The sequence below is a fragment of the Rana temporaria genome, chromosome 5, assembly GCF_905171775.1.
Source record: "Rana temporaria chromosome 5, aRanTem1.1, whole genome shotgun sequence".
In the NCBI taxonomy this organism is placed as follows: domain Eukaryota; kingdom Metazoa; phylum Chordata; class Amphibia; order Anura; family Ranidae; genus Rana; species Rana temporaria.
This window is the reverse complement of record NC_053493.1, coordinates 66,120,807-66,141,004: the sequence shown is the minus strand read 5'-3', so window position 1 is coordinate 66,141,004 and position 20,198 is coordinate 66,120,807. Positions and strand designations below refer to the sequence as shown.

The window sequence follows — 20,198 nt, the reverse complement described above, 5'->3', positions numbered from 1 at the left end:
AGTGAACATTTCCAGCAGCAAACTTTAAAGAAGAACACAATTTTTTATTTTCCCATGCAGTGAGGCTGTGCCCACACTGTACGGGTTAACTGCTCATTTTTGTCTAGGGGATTGCAGTGCGGAGATATACTGTACTTACCTAATCCTCAGATCCTCCGAGCACAAGACCGGTTCTCGTCGCCAGAACGATCGGGTTCAGGTAAGGAAAAGTGGGGCTCTGGGGGGTTGCTGCAGCACAGAAGGTCTTTCACCTTAATGCATTAGGGTGAAAAACCATGAGACTTTACAACTCCTTTAAAGGATCTGGAAAGTATAGCTATTCCTTGCGCCCCTGGAAAAAATGAGCCGTTAAACGCATGCAATGCAGGCACAGCCCCACTGCATTTGAAAAAAAAATTCCTGGAATTCTTCTTTAAACCTGTGAAAAGAGAAACATGGCAACTGCGCTTTCCGACTTGGTGAAAGGTTCAGGGGACTTTCATACTAATCCTTCTTTGCTTTGTTGTGTGACACCTGGAACAATCATGCAGCCAGTGAAGTCTGAAAAGTCTTACTTTCCTGCCCAACATGCTTATTCCATCCTAGTGACTTGTCCTCACCAACTCCCTTTAATGCTTTTAGAAATGGTAATCGCACATCTCGGCTTTTAATGAATAAATCAAACTGTAAACTCATCTGTAGTACAGCATGGGAATCTTTGAGTGTCATTTTGGTTTCAAATGATAATCACAGCTATAGTAAAACAGAATATGTCGCTTACAGGGAGGAGCACCGTCACCGTTCGACAGGAACTTCGGCACAAAAATCTCAGCCAAAGCCATTCAGTGGATTTCACGGAAGCTGAAAGAATGTTATAGAAAAGGTAACTTACAGTAGGTCTGATTAGCAATAGCCGTCTCTACATATTCTTCAGCTTTTCCTTTAGGCATATTGAATGCCTTATCTTTCATTGTTATTGCCTTTATTTCTTAATAGAAATAGTTTTTTCCTATTTTGCTAAACAAATATATATATATATAAAAATGTATAGACCTTTGCAATATACATTGGCATTGGCCAATCAGATGAGCTGTCACAGTCAAGGTTCTGCGTCGGCAATGGAGGCTGCCACTGGCCTCCCTGATATTGTCCTCATTTAAGGCCGCGTACACACGATCAGTCTTTCCGATGAAGCTGACTGATGGTCTGATGTGCCTACACACCATCGGTTAATGAACCGATCGTGTCAGAGCGCGGTGACGTAAAACACAACGACGTGCTGAAAAAAACGAAGTTCAATGCTTCCAAGCATGCGTCGACTTGATTCTGAGCATGCACAGGTTTTTAACCGATGCTTTTGCATACTAACGATCGGGTTTGACCTATCGGTTAGGCGTCCATCGGTTCAATTTTAAAGCAAGTTCTCATTTTTTTGACCGAAGGATAACTGACCGATGGGGCCCACACACGATCGGTTTAGACCGATGAAAACGGACCTTCAGTCCGATCGTGTGTACGCGGCCTCAGGGTAGTAAAATGCCTGTCTGACGTGCCTCCTTTTTTTTTTTTTTTTTTCAAATGAAATTAGAACCCCCTTTCCAATTGTACTGTAATTTCTATTGAATAATTCCTGTTTTACTGTCTGAACCCAAATTGAATATATTGTGCCTGTTACACATTGCTTCCCTCCCATGTTTTGCAAGACTGCTTTGCACACATTGCATGCCGCTGGCTTCTATATAACAGTAAAATCATTAGCTAAATATACTTTCTTTTTTGCTTTTCTGTCTTTTCTTTGATGGCTACTCGGAATACTTAGAGGAAGGTAATGTTTCCTTTTTTCTTGGTGTAACCATGATCATATCCATAATATCATTGCATAGTAACATACAGTATATGAAATAAAATTTAACTAAGTAAAAGTAAAATATCCCCTTTGTATTCTGGTAGTTGGTACTGTATGTTATTCACAAACCAAGAAAAAAAATTCACCAATATTCTCAACATAGATTTATATAACCAGATAGCCACCAATCATCTTAGAGTCACTTGGAGGGAAGTAATACAAAGAATAATATGTGTAATAAGCCCAATTCTTATATATATTGTATTGTTGTTTTTGGACTGTACCTGTAATGAAATATGCAGTAGGCATGGACTGTAGTTATTTACAAAAAGAGTCTGTGTGGATTGGAAAGACGACTCAGTTCACTGCCTTTAGGGCTCCTTCACACTTTGCCAATTTGTTTTGCATTAAAGCTGAATTCCAGGCATTCAGCAACTTTGTTAAAGCGGAACTCCACCCAAAAGGGGAAGTTCCCCTTTAAGTCCTTCTCCTCTGCCACGTTTGGCATGTCATTGTTTTAGGGGGGTAGCGGGTACTTAGTTTTGTCAGGTACCCACTTCCACTCAGATCGCCTAGGTCAGTGGTTCTCAAGTACCCCCAACAGGCCATGTTTTGGGAATAAAGCCTCATACACGCGTTTGGTTTACTTGGCAAGAACCAGCAAGAAAACTGCTGGCAGAGATTTCTTGCCGAGTATACAGAGCGTGTGTACGAGGCTTTCAGGTTTCTCATCAAGAAAACTGCCTAAAATCTCGACGAGAAAAATAGAGAACCTGCTCTTTATTTTCTCGTTGTGATTCTCGGCAGTGTTTTCCTGCCGAGAAACCCGAGAGTGTGTATACTTACCTGTCGCCGTGGAAACCCGTGCATGCTCGAAATGACTTTGACACATGCGTGGTAGCTTCCTAGGCATAGGTAGGGTGCAGCAGGATGGCGGTGACAGCATTGAATGTGACGAGCGCATGCTCGTCGTGCGCGATGACGTCACCGCGTTCTTGCCTTTCAAAAGAACCACAGTTCTTTTGAAAGGAGTGTCTGTACACTCGGGCGGCAAGAGATTCTTGCCAAGAATCGCGTCAGGAAAAACAACGTGTTTTTCTGATTAGATTCTGGCCCGTGTGTACAGGGCTTTTCTCTTAGATAAAATAGCTGTTCAAAATACCAAGCCATTGACTCTGATTTAAAGCACCTGTGCAAGATAAAGGAAAACCTTCAAACATGGCCTGTTGGGGGTACTTGAGGACAGGGCTGAGAACCTTTGGCCTAGGTGATCCGAGCAGAAGTTATTCTCTCCCTCCTTGCAGTCTTTAGGGATACATCACAGGCCCCAAAAAACTTGCGGGACTATTGACAAAGCAAAGCGTGGCTCAAGCATGCAGAGCCAGCTGAAAAGCCGAAAGCAGTATAACCAGCTGCCCACAGTTAGAATGCTGCCACCGGGAACCTGAAGCCTAGTGAAGAATTAGCCTAGGTAAGGGAGCGCACTGGATCCCTGAACATGTAAGTGTTCTTTTATTAAAAGTCAGCAGTGTAGTGAAGTCATATATATTGTAGTCCGGTTAGATAATTGATATTTAGGTGTTAGTATGAGGACTATAAATTATATTGTCCCGCAGCAACACACCAGGCTCTCCAGAGAGTGCATTTATTTGACTTCCAATACAGAATAAAGTCCAAATTCCACAGACGATACAAATCCAACGGAGTAATTCAGAATCCCATCTTTTCCAAGACCTGTGCCATATTCATACAGAGAATATACAGAGAATATTCTGAGTGACAAGATTCACCTCCAGGATTATATTCCCTATCCACTGAATAGCTGAGCAATTTGATTGGCCGTCTTTGATCTACATCCTGTCTTTCAGAGTGACAGATAATGACCCCAGCCAATGACGGCTTCAATCATCACCTATTCCTATCTTTGCATTCTTGCATACTAATAAGCTTCCTCTAATATGTAATTAGATTACATGTGGCCTGAGTAATGGTTTGATTGGTTTCATGTGTAAAATAGACTTATCCTGGACCTTTGCATATTGACAATCGACAAGCCTCTTTTGATGTGTAACATGCAATGACAGGTTTGATGTGTAAAATAGACTTATCCTGGACTGAAATCTGGCCTGGTCAATTTTGGACTTATAATATAATAATAATACAACATATACTGTGTATATATATATATATATATATATATATATATATATATATATAAAACATCCTACATAAATCAGCCAACATATATTACAACAAGCAGTTTACATGATTTTTAGCTGCTGACTTTAAATTTTTTTTTCCCTTCAGAGTAAAGCTCTTCTTTAAGTCCAAGGAGCTGCCTGCTACCTCCTGGGTTTATTTATATCTGAGAAGTTTATTGTGCTTCACCAGCATAGATTCCAGAGCTCTGACTGGACTCAGCCCCTTTACGAGTGTCGGCGCAGCTATTATGCCCGCCCCTCCTGTCCTCCCGCCCATTCACAGAGGCCTTTGTATTATATGAACTCATTCACAAAATCTAAAGGCTTCTGTGAGTGGGCAGCAGATAGGAGGTGTAGGCATAGCTAATGTCTGTGCTTCTATCCTCTCTCACAGACTCGGTAGCCATAAACCTGGTGGATATGAATAATAGAGATAAGCCCACATGATTAGGACTCAACTCATGTCGTAGCTGCACTTTTTACAAAGTTGCTAAATTTGTGGAATACAGCTTTAAGGCAGCCCATTAAAAAATGAGCTTCAAATTCACCAAAACTGGCAGAAAAAAAAAAGACTTGCAGCATTTATTTAATTGCAGCACATCACAACACATGGTAATACATTACTGTGCACTGTGGTGTGCTGCAACACTGGTACGTGGGAGGTGTGTTGGTGCACCATTGGAATCCGCCTACGCCTGATTAAAGCGCAAATATCTAAACACAGGACAAAAAGATCTGGGAGGCATAAGACTTGTTTATAATCCCCAGACCACTTCTCTTGTGTTTAGAAAAGGTAAATGCAGGAATGTCAGTGTGAATGAGGCCTTGGTAATACAAAGCAATTTACAGAAGCAGCATCAGGACGTGCTTGCAATAAACATGTCATTTATGGGAGCAACCTGAAGAGTTTTTCTGGCTGACAGGGTCACCCTAACTGTGGTTCAAAATGAAGTCTACTGTAATATCACTGAATGCTGTATTTCATTATGTGCTGTACACTAGATTTGCCTAGTACTGTGTGGTGTTTGTGAGTGAACAGTAATTTAAAATAACAATAATCTTGTATTTTAATCACTAAGCCCTACACTTTCCAATAGATGATCAGCCCCCAACCCATAGAACATGTTCCACCTTAATGGAAGCGTAGTGAGAATCCGCAGAACTGTCAAGCTTGGTAATGATCATGTCTTTTGTGCAGCTCCTTTATAATGTTTTTTTTTTCCATTGCAGGCAGAGTATTTGCTAACACGGAGGACAGCGTCTGCCTGCTAGGAATGCGCAGGCGTGCCCTTGTCTTCCAGCCAGTTATGCAACTGAGAGATGAAACTGACTTCAAGTGAGTACCGAGAGCCAACTACATCCTGATGGACTAGTGTAGGATTCCTAGAATCTTTCTATTTTTAAAATTACGCAGGGGGCTGTGGAAAGTTTTTTTCCTGAAACTTCCCTCTTAAAGTTAGGGTGCGTGTTATACACCTGTGCGTGTTATATGCCGATAAATACGGTAAATCTTGCCCACTTCATAATCAACAAGTGCTACTATATAAGAATCATCTTAAGAAAATAGAAAAACATTTTTCGTTTTTATTAAGATTATTTTTCTTCTAGACAGCTTATTCAGTTACTGCACAGCCATAAATCGCTAATTTTACAACTTTTTGGATCAACTGATCCTTAGCATTGCCATAAACCCTGCTGATGTGTTCTTAAACACTGGGCTCTGCTGAAGGCACTAGCCTAGATACCTGTGTGTAACAAGTGAGCCAGCCATGGAGCACTTTACAGGTCCATCTGGTGGAACCCTGTCCTTGAAGATTCCTTGTGAAGTGTGACCCCCCCCCCCCCAAGCGGCAAACATTAGTGGAAGCGGTGTGTTCCCTCAATGCTGCCTCTCTCTTTCCCCTATCAACAGGCGTATTCAGCAGCTTGTCATTCAAGCCTATAGACTTAAGGACAAGTTTCCACCTTTGCGGCACCTTACCGATTCCCGCACAGATGTCTCCCAAAGTCGGACTGAAATGCAAGTTTGAAACCATGCAAGTTCAGCTGAACTCACACGATTTCAAACCCGCCTTCAGTGTGAACCCAGGCAAAAAGTGGTTGTAAACCCTCACATATACTCAGAAGTGACTGGCCTCAGATGATACACAGAGCTGAAACAAATCCTGCTACATAAGTTTTACTTCTATTCCCTACACCCCGTCAAAAGGGCAGAACCCTGGTAAAATCCTTCTCCATCTGTTAGTATCACAGAGGAGGGGATGGAGAGCTGCAGTTAGTGTGTGAGAGCTGATTGGAGAAAAGGGACACACCCCCTTCACAGCCTGCAGAGGAAGGATACAGAGCTGTTTTCTGAATAGACAGTGTGCTGAACGCTGGTCACAAATTCATCACGTGTCAGACAAACTTCTCAGAAGTGACTCATGCTAATAACAGTGGAACGAAGCACCAGAAAGAAACAATACATAGAGCTTTGGAGAGCGATAAGTAAACACTACAGATATATGTGCTTTGTTCAGATTTCATGACTGAGGTTTACAACCACTTTAAAGGAACAGGCTTTGTGCACAGGAACACAGTTATGCTGGGACAGGAAAGGATCTTGTCCAAACTGTTCATACAAGGTTGTTCGTGCATAATTGTCTAAAATGTCTTATGCTGTAGCATTAAATCGGAGGTTCACCCTAAAAACATGTATTTAACATTACATTCTGCATACTTCCAACATTTACAGTATGCTGTTTGTTTTTTGCTGTACATACCGTATTATTCTATTTTCGGTATTATTCTATTAGTCGGCTTTATGCGCCGTATAGAGCCGACTCGCAGTTCAGCTATTTTCGGAAACTCGTGACGCGCCTTATCCGCCGGGGGGAAGTTTTTCTCAAGACGTCAATCATCTGGGCGAAGTCCCACATGACACTGCGCCTCTGCATAGGAACGCCTACTCCCGCGGGAGTGAGCACCTGGAAGCCAGGTGGAAAATAGAATAATACGGTATGTACAGCAAAAAACAAACAGCATACTGTAAATGTTGGAAGTATGCAGAATGTAATGTTATATACATGTTTTTAGGGTGAACCTCCGCTTTAACAATAGCCTTTATTGGAAACACCTGACACCTAGAGGGGTGTCCACATACTTTTGGCCATTTAAGTATAGCTTTAACAAGTGAAGTTAGCCCTTCCTGCTTTTTTTTTTTTTTTTTAAATATACCAATCCAAATGAGAAGACTCAGTATTGAGATTCTATAAGAACTTTTTGTCAAAAGAGGTAATGAGCTGTATATCCTATCCGGGTGGTGTCCTGAAATAGGTGAGGTCATTTACATGTTTGATTTTTTTCACTGTGCTGCATTATATTACAGTATCCAATTGAAATCAGGGATGCATCTAAAGCTAGCGTCTTCTGGAATTAGTGCTTTCAGAACAGTTATAATACAGAATCCCTTCTTTCATTACAGACACAGAATTCCGAAAGAGCAGTGGTGGTTGAAGCTGCGACCATTGATGAAGATCCTGGCCAAGTACAAGACCAGCTACGACATTTCAGACGCTGGACAGCTGGAACACGTCACTGTTAGACGACCACACCATTCTGACATGGGGGCCATCTAACAGCCATGAGCTCCAATGGCATTCCTCTCTTCATAGCCTACCACCATCTTCATTGTGTGCTTTACCGCCATAGGTTAGAATGGTTACCACACTTGTCTTCTGTTATTTAACTTGCCTCGTTCCAGCACTTTATGTCCACATAACGAGCTTCACTCCTCAAGTCTTTAAAAGATGCGTCTAACACCCGTAGTAACCAATCTGCTTCTCCTTTCAGACAGATTAAAAAAAAGTTAAAAAAGGAGAAGCTGATTGACCACTATGGAAATATGGAAAGCTCTTTCAAATGTTATCAGTCACAAGGTCCAATGCCCTTCAGAGGTCTTGACTGAAGCCTAGGAATGTGTCTTTACAAAACCCAATATGGAGGAAGGTGTATGAGAATTATATCATCACTGAGCTCACTTTAAAATTCATGGTTTTGTTTTTTTATTTTAGAAATGTTTGGGCCACTTTGTAAATGAGTCGCAATGGTGGAATTTGTTTCCTGTGTGTTGTGTGTATTTTTAAGTTATACATTTATTACACTTTGTATCAGAGATGTTATAGATACACCTTTATATATATAAATTAAATATATCTATATCTATATATATATATATATATGTGCAACTTCTATTTTTCCCCCTCAGTGACACGATAAATGGTGCGTGGATGAAATGGAATAATAAAGTACAGATTACAAACCAAAAGCTGAATTTGTTTATGTAAACCGACTCAAAGTGTGACGTTATTTTCCAATTAAGGCTAAAGAAGTTTTTCAGTTGCTCTTAGGCCCCTTTCACACTGACACGTTTTTCAAGCGGTTTAAATAGCCGACAGTGACATGTCACATTAAAGATTAAAGTTGAGAAGCGGGGGAGGGGGTGTTCTGCTGTCGGAAATTACATCTTACATTAAAGTGAGAAGCGGGGGGTGCTCACTTCTTACCTCTTCTCTCATATTTTACATAGTCACTCCCTCGGAGTTACTTGTTTCTTTGATATTATTTGATTGCCTTTTTATCATGCCTTTAGAAAAAAAAAATCTTCTCATTTCCAAATTGTGTAAGGCCCCATACACACGAGAGGATTTATCCGCGGATACGTATCTGCGGATAAATCCTCTCGAGGATTTGCGCGGATTTCCATGCGATGGAGTGTACTCACCATCGAATTGAAATCCGCGCCGAAATCCTCTGGCGATGACGTGTCGCGCCGTCGCCGCGATTATGACGCAGCGACGTGCGCGCCGCTGTCATATAAGGAATTCCACGCATGCGTCGAATCATTAAGACGCATGTGGGGGATCCCTTCGGACGGATGGATCCGGTGAGTCTGTACAGACCAGCGGATCCATCCGTTGGGATGGATTCCAGCGGATAGATTTGATAGCATGTCATCAAATATTTATCCGCTGGAAATCCATCCCAGGGGATAAATATCCGCGGAAACAGATCCGCTGGAGTGTACACACCATAGGATCTATCCGCTGAAACCCATTCGCTGGGATTTTTCAGCAGATGGATTCTATCGTGTGTATGGGGCCTTAGACGTGTATTTATTTACATGTTGCACCTTTCCTGTATGGATTTTATACAAATACTTTTTTCCCTATATGAGTTTTTTCATCAAAGTACCCAAACTTAGTCGAAAAGACCAGGTCCACACACACACACTATATATATATATATATATATATATATATATATATATATATATATATATATATATATATATATATAAATAATTTTACTGCCATTAAGATATATACTATATTACGTACACAAACTTTAGAGGCATCCCAGTCTTAGTCCGTAGGGTTCAATATTGAATTGGCCCACCCTTTGCAGCTTCAACTCTCCTGGGAAGGCTGTCCACAAGGTTTAGGAGTGTGTCTATGGGAATGTTTGACCATTCTTCTAGAAGCGCATTAGTGAGGTCAGGCACTGATGTTGGAGAGAAGGCGAATCTCCGCTAATTCATCCCAAAGTTGTTCTATCAGGTTAAGGTCAAGACTCTGTGCAGGCCAGTTAAGTTCCTCCACCCCAAACTCGTTCATCCAGGTCTTTATGGACCTTGATTTGTGCACTGGTGTGCAGTCATGTTGGAACAAGAAGAGCCAACCCCAAACTGTTCCCACAAGGTTGGGATCATGAAATTGTCTTGGATTGCCAACCCCCTTCACTGGAACTAAGGGGCCAAGCCCACCCCCTGAAAAACATCCCCACACCATAACCCCCCCTCCACCAATTGATTTAAACTAATGCACAAAGCAAGTTTTATAAAGACATGGAAACATACATACACACAACCCAGGTGCTTTATATGCTGTAATGTACAGTATGCACCACATATTAGCACATTAAGGCAGACTTATCTAAAGATCCCCTCCAACCATCTCCGCTGTTATAGGTGCTTCAATCTTCTCCCAGTCTTCCTTCTGGGTTCCGGCTCTCCAGCCACTTGATTGGCCGGGCCATGACGACTTCACTGGCAGGCATAGGTACGGAAGTCACATCATCATGGCACAGAGTGGGTGTGCATGTGCAGCTCAGTGTACATTAAAGTGGAGTTTCCATCTAAAAAATATTTTTGCTTTATAGTTGACATGAGACCAAAAAAGAAAAAAGAAATTTTTTTTACTCACCTGGAAATGCCTGTTGCTATGCAGTCCCACGTAATCTGCCCTCGGATTACACCAACAATCCTGACGCCAGCTCCTTCGAACGCTGATGCATTTCCCAGGATGCCGTGCGCTTCCCCTAGGCAAGAATCGCGTTACTTCGATACCGGAAGTGATGCGATTTAGTGAATGCATGTTTTTTTGTTTATGGGTTGCCATCACAACGGCGTTCACTTCCACTGCCACCGCTCGTTGTGATGGCAACCCAAGTGGTTGACGGCGCGGCTGCTATCTTGTGCATTTGCGAGAATGGGGCAGGACGGGCGGCCCGTTCAGGCTCGTCACCAGAGGAATCCCGGAAGTAATCGCTAGTGGGCTTCACAATGCCCACAAGCAAAATGACAACTGTCTGGAGACTGGAATAAAAAGTGTTTGTTCGCTAAAAGCCTGCGGGACGGGGGCGCATTTTTACCCAGTAAGTGACCCTATGTGTGCAACTATACAGACAGATGAAAGGACATACTTTTAAAAAATGATAAATGTGGTTGGAACCCTGCTTTAACACTGAAAAGTAAGGGAGAAGCAGTTATGACAGAAGAGGCGGCGGGGGGGGGGGGGGGGGGGGGGGGAGGGTAAGGGATTGCAAAGCAATTAACTGGTGGTCCTGCTATTTTTCTACTAATACTATTATTTCTGGTCCCAACCTGACAATGCAATTTAGCTGCCTTTGAAATGACTGTTCCCATGCCTGTGATGTGACATTTTGACCCAGCCAGGATCTGATCTGCTCTGTCCCTGCACAGCGAGCAGCAGGTGGAGCTTTCTTTGGAAACTGAAGTCAGCACAGGAACAGGCATCTCAGCCTCCCCTTCCCTGTCCTCTGCAAACAGGCAATGTGAGGGTGGGATGTAAGAATGGTATGTGACACTCTTGAATAAGAGGTGCCACTGGTAATTTATACACAAGTGAAGGAAGCCGCCGACAAGTTTCTGCATAGGTAATGAGGCGGTTTGGCTATTGGGTTTCGAAAGCATTTGGGAGGGGAGGGGGATCATCCATCTGCAAGGCAGCCGAATAGCTCTGGGTATCATACTGGAAACTATTACACTTCATGCCCACTGGTTTATTGTAAATGCTGCTTCTTCTAAAAGGTGAAGCTCAGAGTTAAAAACTCACCTAAACTGCATTTTTTCAAACCAGTTTGGATGAGTTTGGCAGCATTTGGAATTAATAAATGCTGAAGTGCCAACGCACCTAGATAGGAACCAGAAGTGGCCCACCAGAAGCACACCCCCTCCTCCTGTGCGTGAAGGACTGGAACGCACATGATCCATCACTGGCCATTAGTTCCACTATTACCTGAAGTTACATACCTGCACCACTGGTCAGGGAGCCCCAAAGCCGCCATCCTCTTCGGGAAAGTCAAGCAAGTAGCCAGCCTGAGTCTCCATGGACTGCGGAATTGGACAGGGGGCTCTGGACTTGTACTGGTCCATGTGGCCAGATCAGGGCTTCATAACAATAAAATGCCTAGGAGGTAAGGGATACTCCAGCCTTTCCTTCCTCCATAAGCCCTCATGAACACCACAGGAGAGAGTTCATGGAAAAAGGTTTCCCTCCAGTGGTAAAAACACAAATACTGATGAACTAGACCTGGGACAACCCTTTTAAAGTCCTTCCTGCCTCTGGAGGTAGAGTCACTCCTTCTCTTGTGCAGTCCCAGACAGATGACTTGGGGGGAAAAGTAGACACTTTGGTAGTAAGTATAATAGGGCACATGTCGATGCCAGTGGTGGTCAACTCATAGTGAACTAACTGCAGCCCCTGACATCAGAAGGGGGTCACACACAACATTCAATATATGTAATGCAACAGAAGACCGCCAGAGACTCTGGACATACTACAGGAGATAGAGGCAGCAAACATGCTAAAGCAATTAGTTTTAGACTGGGAAAAATTCTATAAGAGGCTGACTGAAGTTTTTATATATATATATATATATATATATATATATATATATATAAAATAGTCCCATGTCCGATTACTAGGGTTTTAGTCACACACCCCAACAGGCTGGGCACCCAGGCTCTGTGCTACATTAAGAAAATGCTGCATAGGTATGCTCATAAGTTTACATACCCATGGGCAGCACTTTCACCTGGCAGCAAAAAGGGTCACTGCTTTGAATCCCAACCACGACACCATCTGCCTGGAGTTTGCATGTTCTACCTGTACCTGCGTGGGTTTCCTCCGGGTATTCTAGTTTCATCTCACACCTCTCACATGCTGGTAGGTTAAATCGGATCCTGTCTAAATTGGCCCTAGTATATGTATGAATGTGTGTTAGGGACTTAGGTTCTAAGCTCCTTGAGGGCAGGGACTGATGTGAATGTATAATACCCTGCCAGAATTTATGATTTATTGGGCATTTTTCAGAAAATATGAATAACACAATAACATTTTTCACACATGGTTAGTGTTTGGCTGAAGCCATTTATTGTCAATCATTTTTAAATCATAATCACAACAGAAACTACCCAAATGACCCTGATCAAAAGTTTACATACCCTGGTGATTTTGTCCTGATAACATGCACACAAATTGACACAAAAGTGTTTGAATGGCTATTAAAAGGTAACCATCCTCACCTGTGATCTGTTTGCTTGTAATTAATTAGTGTGTGTGTGTGTGTGTGTGTGTGTAATAGGTCAATGCATTTCTGCACTCCTGACAGACCCTTGCATCTTTCATCCAGTGCTGCACTGACATTTATGGATTCTGAGTCATGGAGAAAGCAAAAGAATTATCAAAGGATCTGTGGGAAAAAGTAGTTGAACTGTATAAAACAGGAAAGGGATATAAAAAGATATCCAAAGAAATTGAGAATGCCAATCAGCAGTTCAAACTCTAATCAAGAAGTGGAAAATGAGGGGTTCTGACTTGAAACCAAACCACGGTCAGGTAGACCAACTAATATTTCAGTCACAACTGCCAGGAAAATTGTTTGGGATGCAAAGAAAAACCCACAAATAACGTCAGGTGAAATGCAGGACTCTATGAAAACATGTGGTATGGCTGTTTCAAGATGCACAATAAGGAGGCACTTAATCACTTGCCGCCCGCCAATGACAGATTGACGGCGACAAAGTGGTTGTAGAATCCTGACCGGACGTCATATGACGTCCTCAGGATTCTTAGCCGCTGCGCGCCCCCGGGGGCGCGCATCGCGGCGATCGTTGTTGCGGGGTGTCAGTCTGACACCCCGCAACACCGATCTCGGTAAAGAGTCTCTCACAGAGACTCTTTACCACGTGATCAGCCGTGTCCAACCACGGCTGATCACGATTTAAACAGGAAGAGCCGTCGATGGCTCTTCCTCACTCGCGTCTGACAGACGCGAGTAGAGGAGAGCAGATCGGCGGCTCTCCTGACAGGGGGGGTTCGCGCTGATTGTTTATCAGCGCAGCCCCCCCTCGGATCGCCACATGGACCACCAGGGATGCCCACCAGGGAAGGGCAAAACAAAAAAAATTGAGAAAAAAAAAGTAAAAAAAAAAAAAAGTCTGAAAAAAAAAGTCTGGGGAAAAAAAAAAAGGATGCAAAAAAAAAAGATGCCAATCAGTGCCCACAAATGGGCACTGACTGGCAACAAGTAAATCAGTGCCGCCCCACAGTGTCCATCAGTGCCGCCCCACAGTGTACATCAGTGCCACCCCACAGCGTCCATCAGTGCCACCCCACAGTGCCCATCAGTGCCACCCCACAGTGCCCATCTGTGCCGCCTATGAGTGCCCAGTGCTGCCCATCAGTGCCGCCCATGAGTGCCCATCAGTGCCGCCCATGAGTGCCCATCAGTGCCGCCCATGAGTGCCCATCAGTGCCAACTATGTGTGCCCATGAGTGCCGCCTATGTGTGCCCATCAGTGCCGCATACCAGCGCCGATCAGTGCCACCTCATCTGTGCCCGTCGGTACTACCTCGTCGATGTCCATCAGTGCCATCTCATCTGTGCCCATCAGTGCCACCATATGCCCATAATTGAAAGAGAAAACTTACTTATTTACAAAAAAATTACAGAAAAAAAATTAAAACTTAATTTTTTTCAAAATTTTCGGTCTTTTTTTAGTTGTTGCGCAAAAAAAAAAAAATCGCAGAGGTGATCAAATACCACAAAAAGAAAGCTCTATTTGTGGGTAAAAAAGGACGCCAATTTTGTTTGGGTACAATGTAGCATGACCGCGCAATTGTCATTCAAAGTGCGACAGTGCTGAAAGCTGAAAATTGGCTTGGGCGGGAAGGTACGTAAGTGCCCTGTATGGAAGTGGTTAAAGAAAGATGGGCTGCATGGTCGAGTCGCCAGAAGAAAGTCATTACTACGCAAATGCCACAAAGTATCCCACTTACAATACGCCAAACAGCACAGAGACAAGCATCAAACCTTCTGGCACAAGGTCATTTGGAGGGATGAGACCAAAATTTTGCTTTTTGGCCACAACCATAAACACTTCATTTGCAGAGTAGTCAACAAGGCCTATGAAGAAAGGTACACCATTCCTACAGTGAAACAGGTCAGGCACTGATGTGGATGAGAAGTCCTGGCTCACAGTCTCCTCTCCAATTCATCCCAAAGGTGTTCTATCGGGTTGAGGTCAGAGTCGAGTTCCATGCTGTCATATTCTGCACTCGCTATACACTGTCATTCCCACCCACAATTGTGCCCGTTCTAGAATGGGTGCACTTTAGTTTGTTTTCTTAGTAAATCATATACATCATTCACAACATTGAATGAGTCCTGTTATTTGTGTGTTTATTTTATTTTCCACTTTGAAGAAAGAACCGGTTGGTTTACGGCTGCACCAACCAATTTTTTTTTAGAGCTCATTTACACTTGCTTCAACGCAAACACACATTAAAGTGCACTACTGCTTCAACATGCTTATTTTAAAGTTTGGTGAATGCCTGTGTGTTGATTTTCTAATAGTCTAAAAGGGGCCCAGTAGAACACTCATTCCGCAGATCCTTGTTCAGCAGATCCCTGGCTCAGTAGTAACTCCCGGCTCTGCTGATCCCCTGCTCAGTAGTAACTCCCAGCTCTGCCAATCCCCTGCTCAGTAGTAACTCCCAGCTCTGCCAATCCCCTGCTCAGTAGTAAGTCCCAGCTCTGCCGATCCCCTGCTCAGTAGCAACTCCCAGCTCTGCCAATCCCCTGCTCAGTAGTAAGTCCCAGCTCTGCCGATCCCCTGCTCAGTAGTAACTCCCAGCTCTGCCGATCCCCTGCTTAGTAGTGAATCCCAGCTCTGCTGATCTTTCTCTCGCCTGTCCCAACTCTCCTCCCACTTTATTGCTCCCATGCTGCTCCCCACCTGTGAAACCTGCTAGTTTTTCCTGCTCTGGTCCCTCAGCACTTCGGATCCTCTGCCACTTAGTCCTCTCTCTCTCTCTCTGGTCCCCATTTACCTTCTGCTATAGCGGGGATAAGCAATTAGCGGACCTCCAGCTGTTGCCAAACTACAAGTCCCATCATGCCTCTGCCTCTGGGTGTCATGCTTGATGCTGTCAGAGTAGGTAGTTTATTCGCTGTATTCTGGACCCCACTCACCTTCCTGCTGCACACCAGATGTGACGTCTGCAACACTTCCAGAATATACTGTATACACATGAACTGGAAGGGACCGATGACGTCTTTACATTTTGCTTGTTGGTTTCCCAGTGCATCCTGGAATCTTATACCTGCAATATCTCTAAAGCAAAGCTAAAGCTGAATATAAAGCCCCTCACAAGCTTCAGGTGCTGTAAGCAAGTGTGGTCTTAGACTTCTATGGAGGCTTTGGAGACGCTTTGAAGCACCAAGTCAGGCATGGGGAATCATTTTTGTAGTGAAGTGAAGCAAAGCAATCAAACACATGTGAACAGGACTGTAAGCCAACCATTTTATTTAGTGACAGGTGCTTTGATTGGCATTCAGAGTTCTTTATAATAAAAAAAAATAAAAATAAAAAAAAAACGTTGTCAAATGCCACATTTCGAAGCAAGTGTAAACGAGCCCTTAAGACCCAGATATGTATGGCGATATTGCCAGACAATAAGACGTCAGCTTTAAAAACTCTGTTCAAACAAACAGGCCTTTACACCAGATAGTTATAAAACTACCACACACACACCATATTAATAGAGACCACATTAGCTTTTATTTTGTAATGATTTAGCGTTGCATTAAAGAAAAACTCCAGTTTTGCTGAAAAATCAATATATTGCTACTAAAGGCACTTTGTAGGTTAATGTTTCCTTTCCATCTCAGTCTGCAGTCAACCATAATTTTCTATCTCTTTTTAAATCAAAATTTCACTTCTTTGCAAAAGTGCTCAGTTTGTTTAAAACAAAAAAAAGTTATTGGAATTCTCTATCCCTTGCTCTTGTAACTGGCAACCGATTTTCTAAGAAGTCTGCACACTTTAGGCCATGTTATAGACGTCCTGTATGTAATGTGTATTATCACACCATTAGAACTGATCATGACACAACACTGTAGTGGGGGTGTTGTCTTAGCTTACCACAATAGCTGCACAACAGAAGCATGTAAGGATCCACAGAAAAGTTTACTAAAATTTTTGACATACATTATAGATACATACATAACATATATTATTAGAATGTGTGTGCATGTGTATGTATAGTAACACGTGTATGTGTGTGTGTGTATATATATATATATATATATATATATATATATATATATATATATATATATATATATATATATATAGCGCCCCCCCTTTTTGTTAGTGGGGCGTTACGCTAAAGTTAGTGGGGAATGAGAGATTTCACTTGCTCCCATCCCAATTGTTAGTTTGAGCTGGTGGCAGTTCAGAACTGCCTCTTGGGTCAGTCTGTGTGTCCAGGGGTGCGTTCCCACCCCTGGGCGACAGTTGGCGCTATAGGGGTTCTGACGGAACCATCCTTCCCCAGCAGCCAATCGGAGGAGTTCCCCTCTTTGGGCATGCTGTCGGGGGGTATATCTGGAGCACCGGCCATTTTCTTGGGTAGTCTGCGGGGCCCGAGTTCCAGGTGTGGCATCCACCTTTAGGGTGCGCGCATCCGCGGGCCCCATCCTCATGGCCAGTCGGGTAAAGGCTGTGCACCTCGCGGAGCCTTTCGTTGATGAAGAAAGGGACCCCACCAGCTTGCAGGGTTCCAGATCCTAAGCTGGAGGCTGAACGGTGGGGGATTGGCTCGGGAGAACCTAAGTGCAGAGGTTGTCTGAGGCCTGGACGAACCACCGGGGATCCGATTACCGCGCTACGCGACAGGAATTTTTCTTTTGCGGTCATTGGGTGATCCTGTAGAACAAAACTTACTGGGAGGATTCTCTATCCTTACACTTCAATTATACCAAGAAAATTTACTACGCCTGTGGCAGAGGCATTGTTTCCTCCCAGTGATCTGATTATTGCGAGCGACCCTTTGGCTGCCAGGTCCAAGTTAATTGCCCATTCAAGGGGCACTTACCCACCCTGGCGAGGGTGGCGACGTTTAAAATTATATGAGCCGAGAGCAGGCTTGCTCTCTATGTTTATTTGATATCCAAGGCTTGACGCTACAAGTCCTTCCTACTCATCAACCTTTTTCCTATACTGTGTGTCATGTTGATGTTGGCCTTGTTGTCTCTGGAAAAACAGTAAAAAAAAAAAAACTAACGCTACCTGCTGGACGCTTGTTCTTTTATTCACACTCACAAGCATCGCCATTAGACAGAAGAATTTGGTAACTTAATACGCCGATCCCAAATCAACCAGAGGCTCCTTCAGGGCATACATACATACACACACACGCGCATATATATATACACTAGCTGAATACCCGGCGTTGCCCGGTCTTCCTATCTTAACCTTTTGGGGAGGAAAAACATAGTAATATAAATATACCCATCTTTTATATAAGGGTGTAGGTAAGGGTGAATTTAACGGTCATATATTTTTATTTGGCATATAAGTAATATGTGTACCAGGTATTCTTGAAATATCTCCAGGCGTACAGAAGTTATGTGGGAACATACATTTCCCATGGATTTGCATGGGACTTTAAACAAAAACCCCGACCCTCACAAATGGGGGTAGTTAAGGGATAAATTAACTATCCTATAGTTTAAGTGGACATATAAGTAACATGTGACCAAGTGTTATCGAAATATCTACAGCCGTTTAGAAGTTATGAAGTAACATGTATTTCACATAGAGTTGAATGGGACTTTAAAGGAAAACCCCGACCATGGCAAATGGGGGTGGGTAAGGGTTAAACCACCTATCCTATGTTTGTTGCTGACATATAAGTAACCTGTGTGCCAAGTTTCATGTTAATATCTTTAGCCGTTTGGACGTGATGCTGGAACATACATACATACATACATACACACGTTGAGTTTTATATATATATATATATATATATATATATATATATATATATATATATATATATATATATATATATATATATATATATATATATATATATATATATATATATATATATATATATATATATATATATATATATATAGATAGATATATATATAGATAGATATACACACACACACACACACACACACACACACACACACAAACCTGACACAGAACATTGTTTCAACAAAAGTGGAGTTTAACCTTTAAATGTTAAAGAGTTTAAAAAGACAATATCTAATAACCCGGTAAAGCCTGAATAAATAAATATCCTTTTCGCATTTTATCACTCCGATCTTCTTACTGCAGGAGAGTTTCATCTTTTAATCCAAGTCGGATCTTTTAAAATGCCGGGATTCTCGGGGCCCAGAAGAGAAATTGCACGGGTGGAGTTCCCAGTAGTTAGATACCTGCAAGAGGTTATAAGATGTATTAATATTCCAGTGGGGAAACATAAGAAAATACAGAGCTGAACTCCAGGCAATACTATGAGGGTTCTTGAAAAGTTTCCACGCTTTATTTTATAAGTTTAGCAGCCATCTTCATCACAGTGTGACAACTCTTATACTAAACTGCAAGCTCACCTGGCTTGCCAGACCGACTAGTCACGTGACCTTTACAGACATGACCAATTACTACTACTCCGTTTCCAACAAAAAGATAAAAAAAAAAAACGTTTTGAAGACCCCCTATGTAAAAGGGAGCCATTTTACTCCGCTACCCAAATGTGACCAGCTATATTTGTGATCCAGGTACCTCTGACATAGCCAGTTTTTTTACCTTTAACCACTTGAGATCCGCGCTATAGACGAAATACGTCCGCAGCGCGGCTCTCAAGTGCCAAGTGGCCGTTTAAAAACGGCCTTTATGTGCATTACCCGCGCGCGCCACTGGGTGGCACGCGGCGGGTAAAAACTGTCCCGACGCATCGCCGAAGACCCGATGCGTGTACCTGGCGGCCGCGATGTCCGCCGGGTACACGCGATCGTCGGTGACACGGCAGGTGACAGCAGGGACGTGGAGCTCTGTGTGTAAACACAGAGCTCCACGTGCTGTCAGAGGAGAGGAGACCGATCTGTGTCTCTTGTACATAGGGACACAGCATCGGTCACCTCCCCCAGTCACCCCCCTCCCCCCACACAGTTATAACACACCCAGGCTACACATTTAACCCCTTCCTCACCCCCTAGTGTTAACCCCTTCACTGCCAGTCACATTTATACAGTAATTCGTGCATTTTTATAGCACCGATCGCCGTATAAATGTGAATGGCGCCAAATTTGTGTCAAAAGTGTCCGATACGTCCGCCGCAATATCCCAGTCCCAATAAAAATCGCAGATCGCCGCCATTACTAGTAAAAAAAAAAAATAATAAAAAAAATCATAATTCTGTTCCCCATTTTGTAGGCGCTATAACTTTTGCGCAAACCAGTCGCTTATTGCGATTTTTTTTTTTTTTTTTTACAAAAATACGTCGAAAAATACGTATCGGCCTTAACTG

At 43.0% G+C, this 20,198-nt stretch overlaps 2 protein-coding genes across 6 annotated transcripts in view; one reads left to right on the top strand and one right to left on the bottom strand.

The window, feature by feature from the left end:
- LOC120940064 (phosphofructokinase, platelet) overlaps positions 1-8,332 on the top strand; it is a 154,615-nt gene extending 146,283 nt beyond the window's left edge. For 3 of the 5 annotated variants that reach the window (XM_040352666.1, XM_040352664.1, XM_040352665.1), the window contains 3 exons: positions 763-862; positions 5,257-5,362; positions 7,490-8,332. In XM_040352666.1, the coding sequence (XP_040208600.1) occupies positions 763-862; positions 5,257-5,362; positions 7,490-7,643 (360 nt within the window). In that variant the 3' untranslated portion in view covers positions 7,644-8,332. Of the gene's footprint in view, positions 1-762; positions 863-1,798; positions 1,805-5,256; positions 5,363-7,489 lie in introns of all 5 variants that reach the window. The other 2 variants (XM_040352662.1, XM_040352663.1) reach the window with 1 other exon arrangement.
- Positions 8,333-18,875: 10,543 nt separating this feature from the next.
- Positions 18,876-20,198, bottom strand: part of PITRM1 (pitrilysin metallopeptidase 1) — a 104,690-nt gene continuing 103,367 nt past the window's right edge. The window contains exon 27 of the mRNA XM_040352661.1: positions 18,876-19,107. Within this exon, the coding sequence (XP_040208595.1) occupies positions 19,014-19,107 (94 nt within the window). The 3' untranslated portion in view covers positions 18,876-19,013. The remainder of the gene's footprint in view (positions 19,108-20,198) is intronic.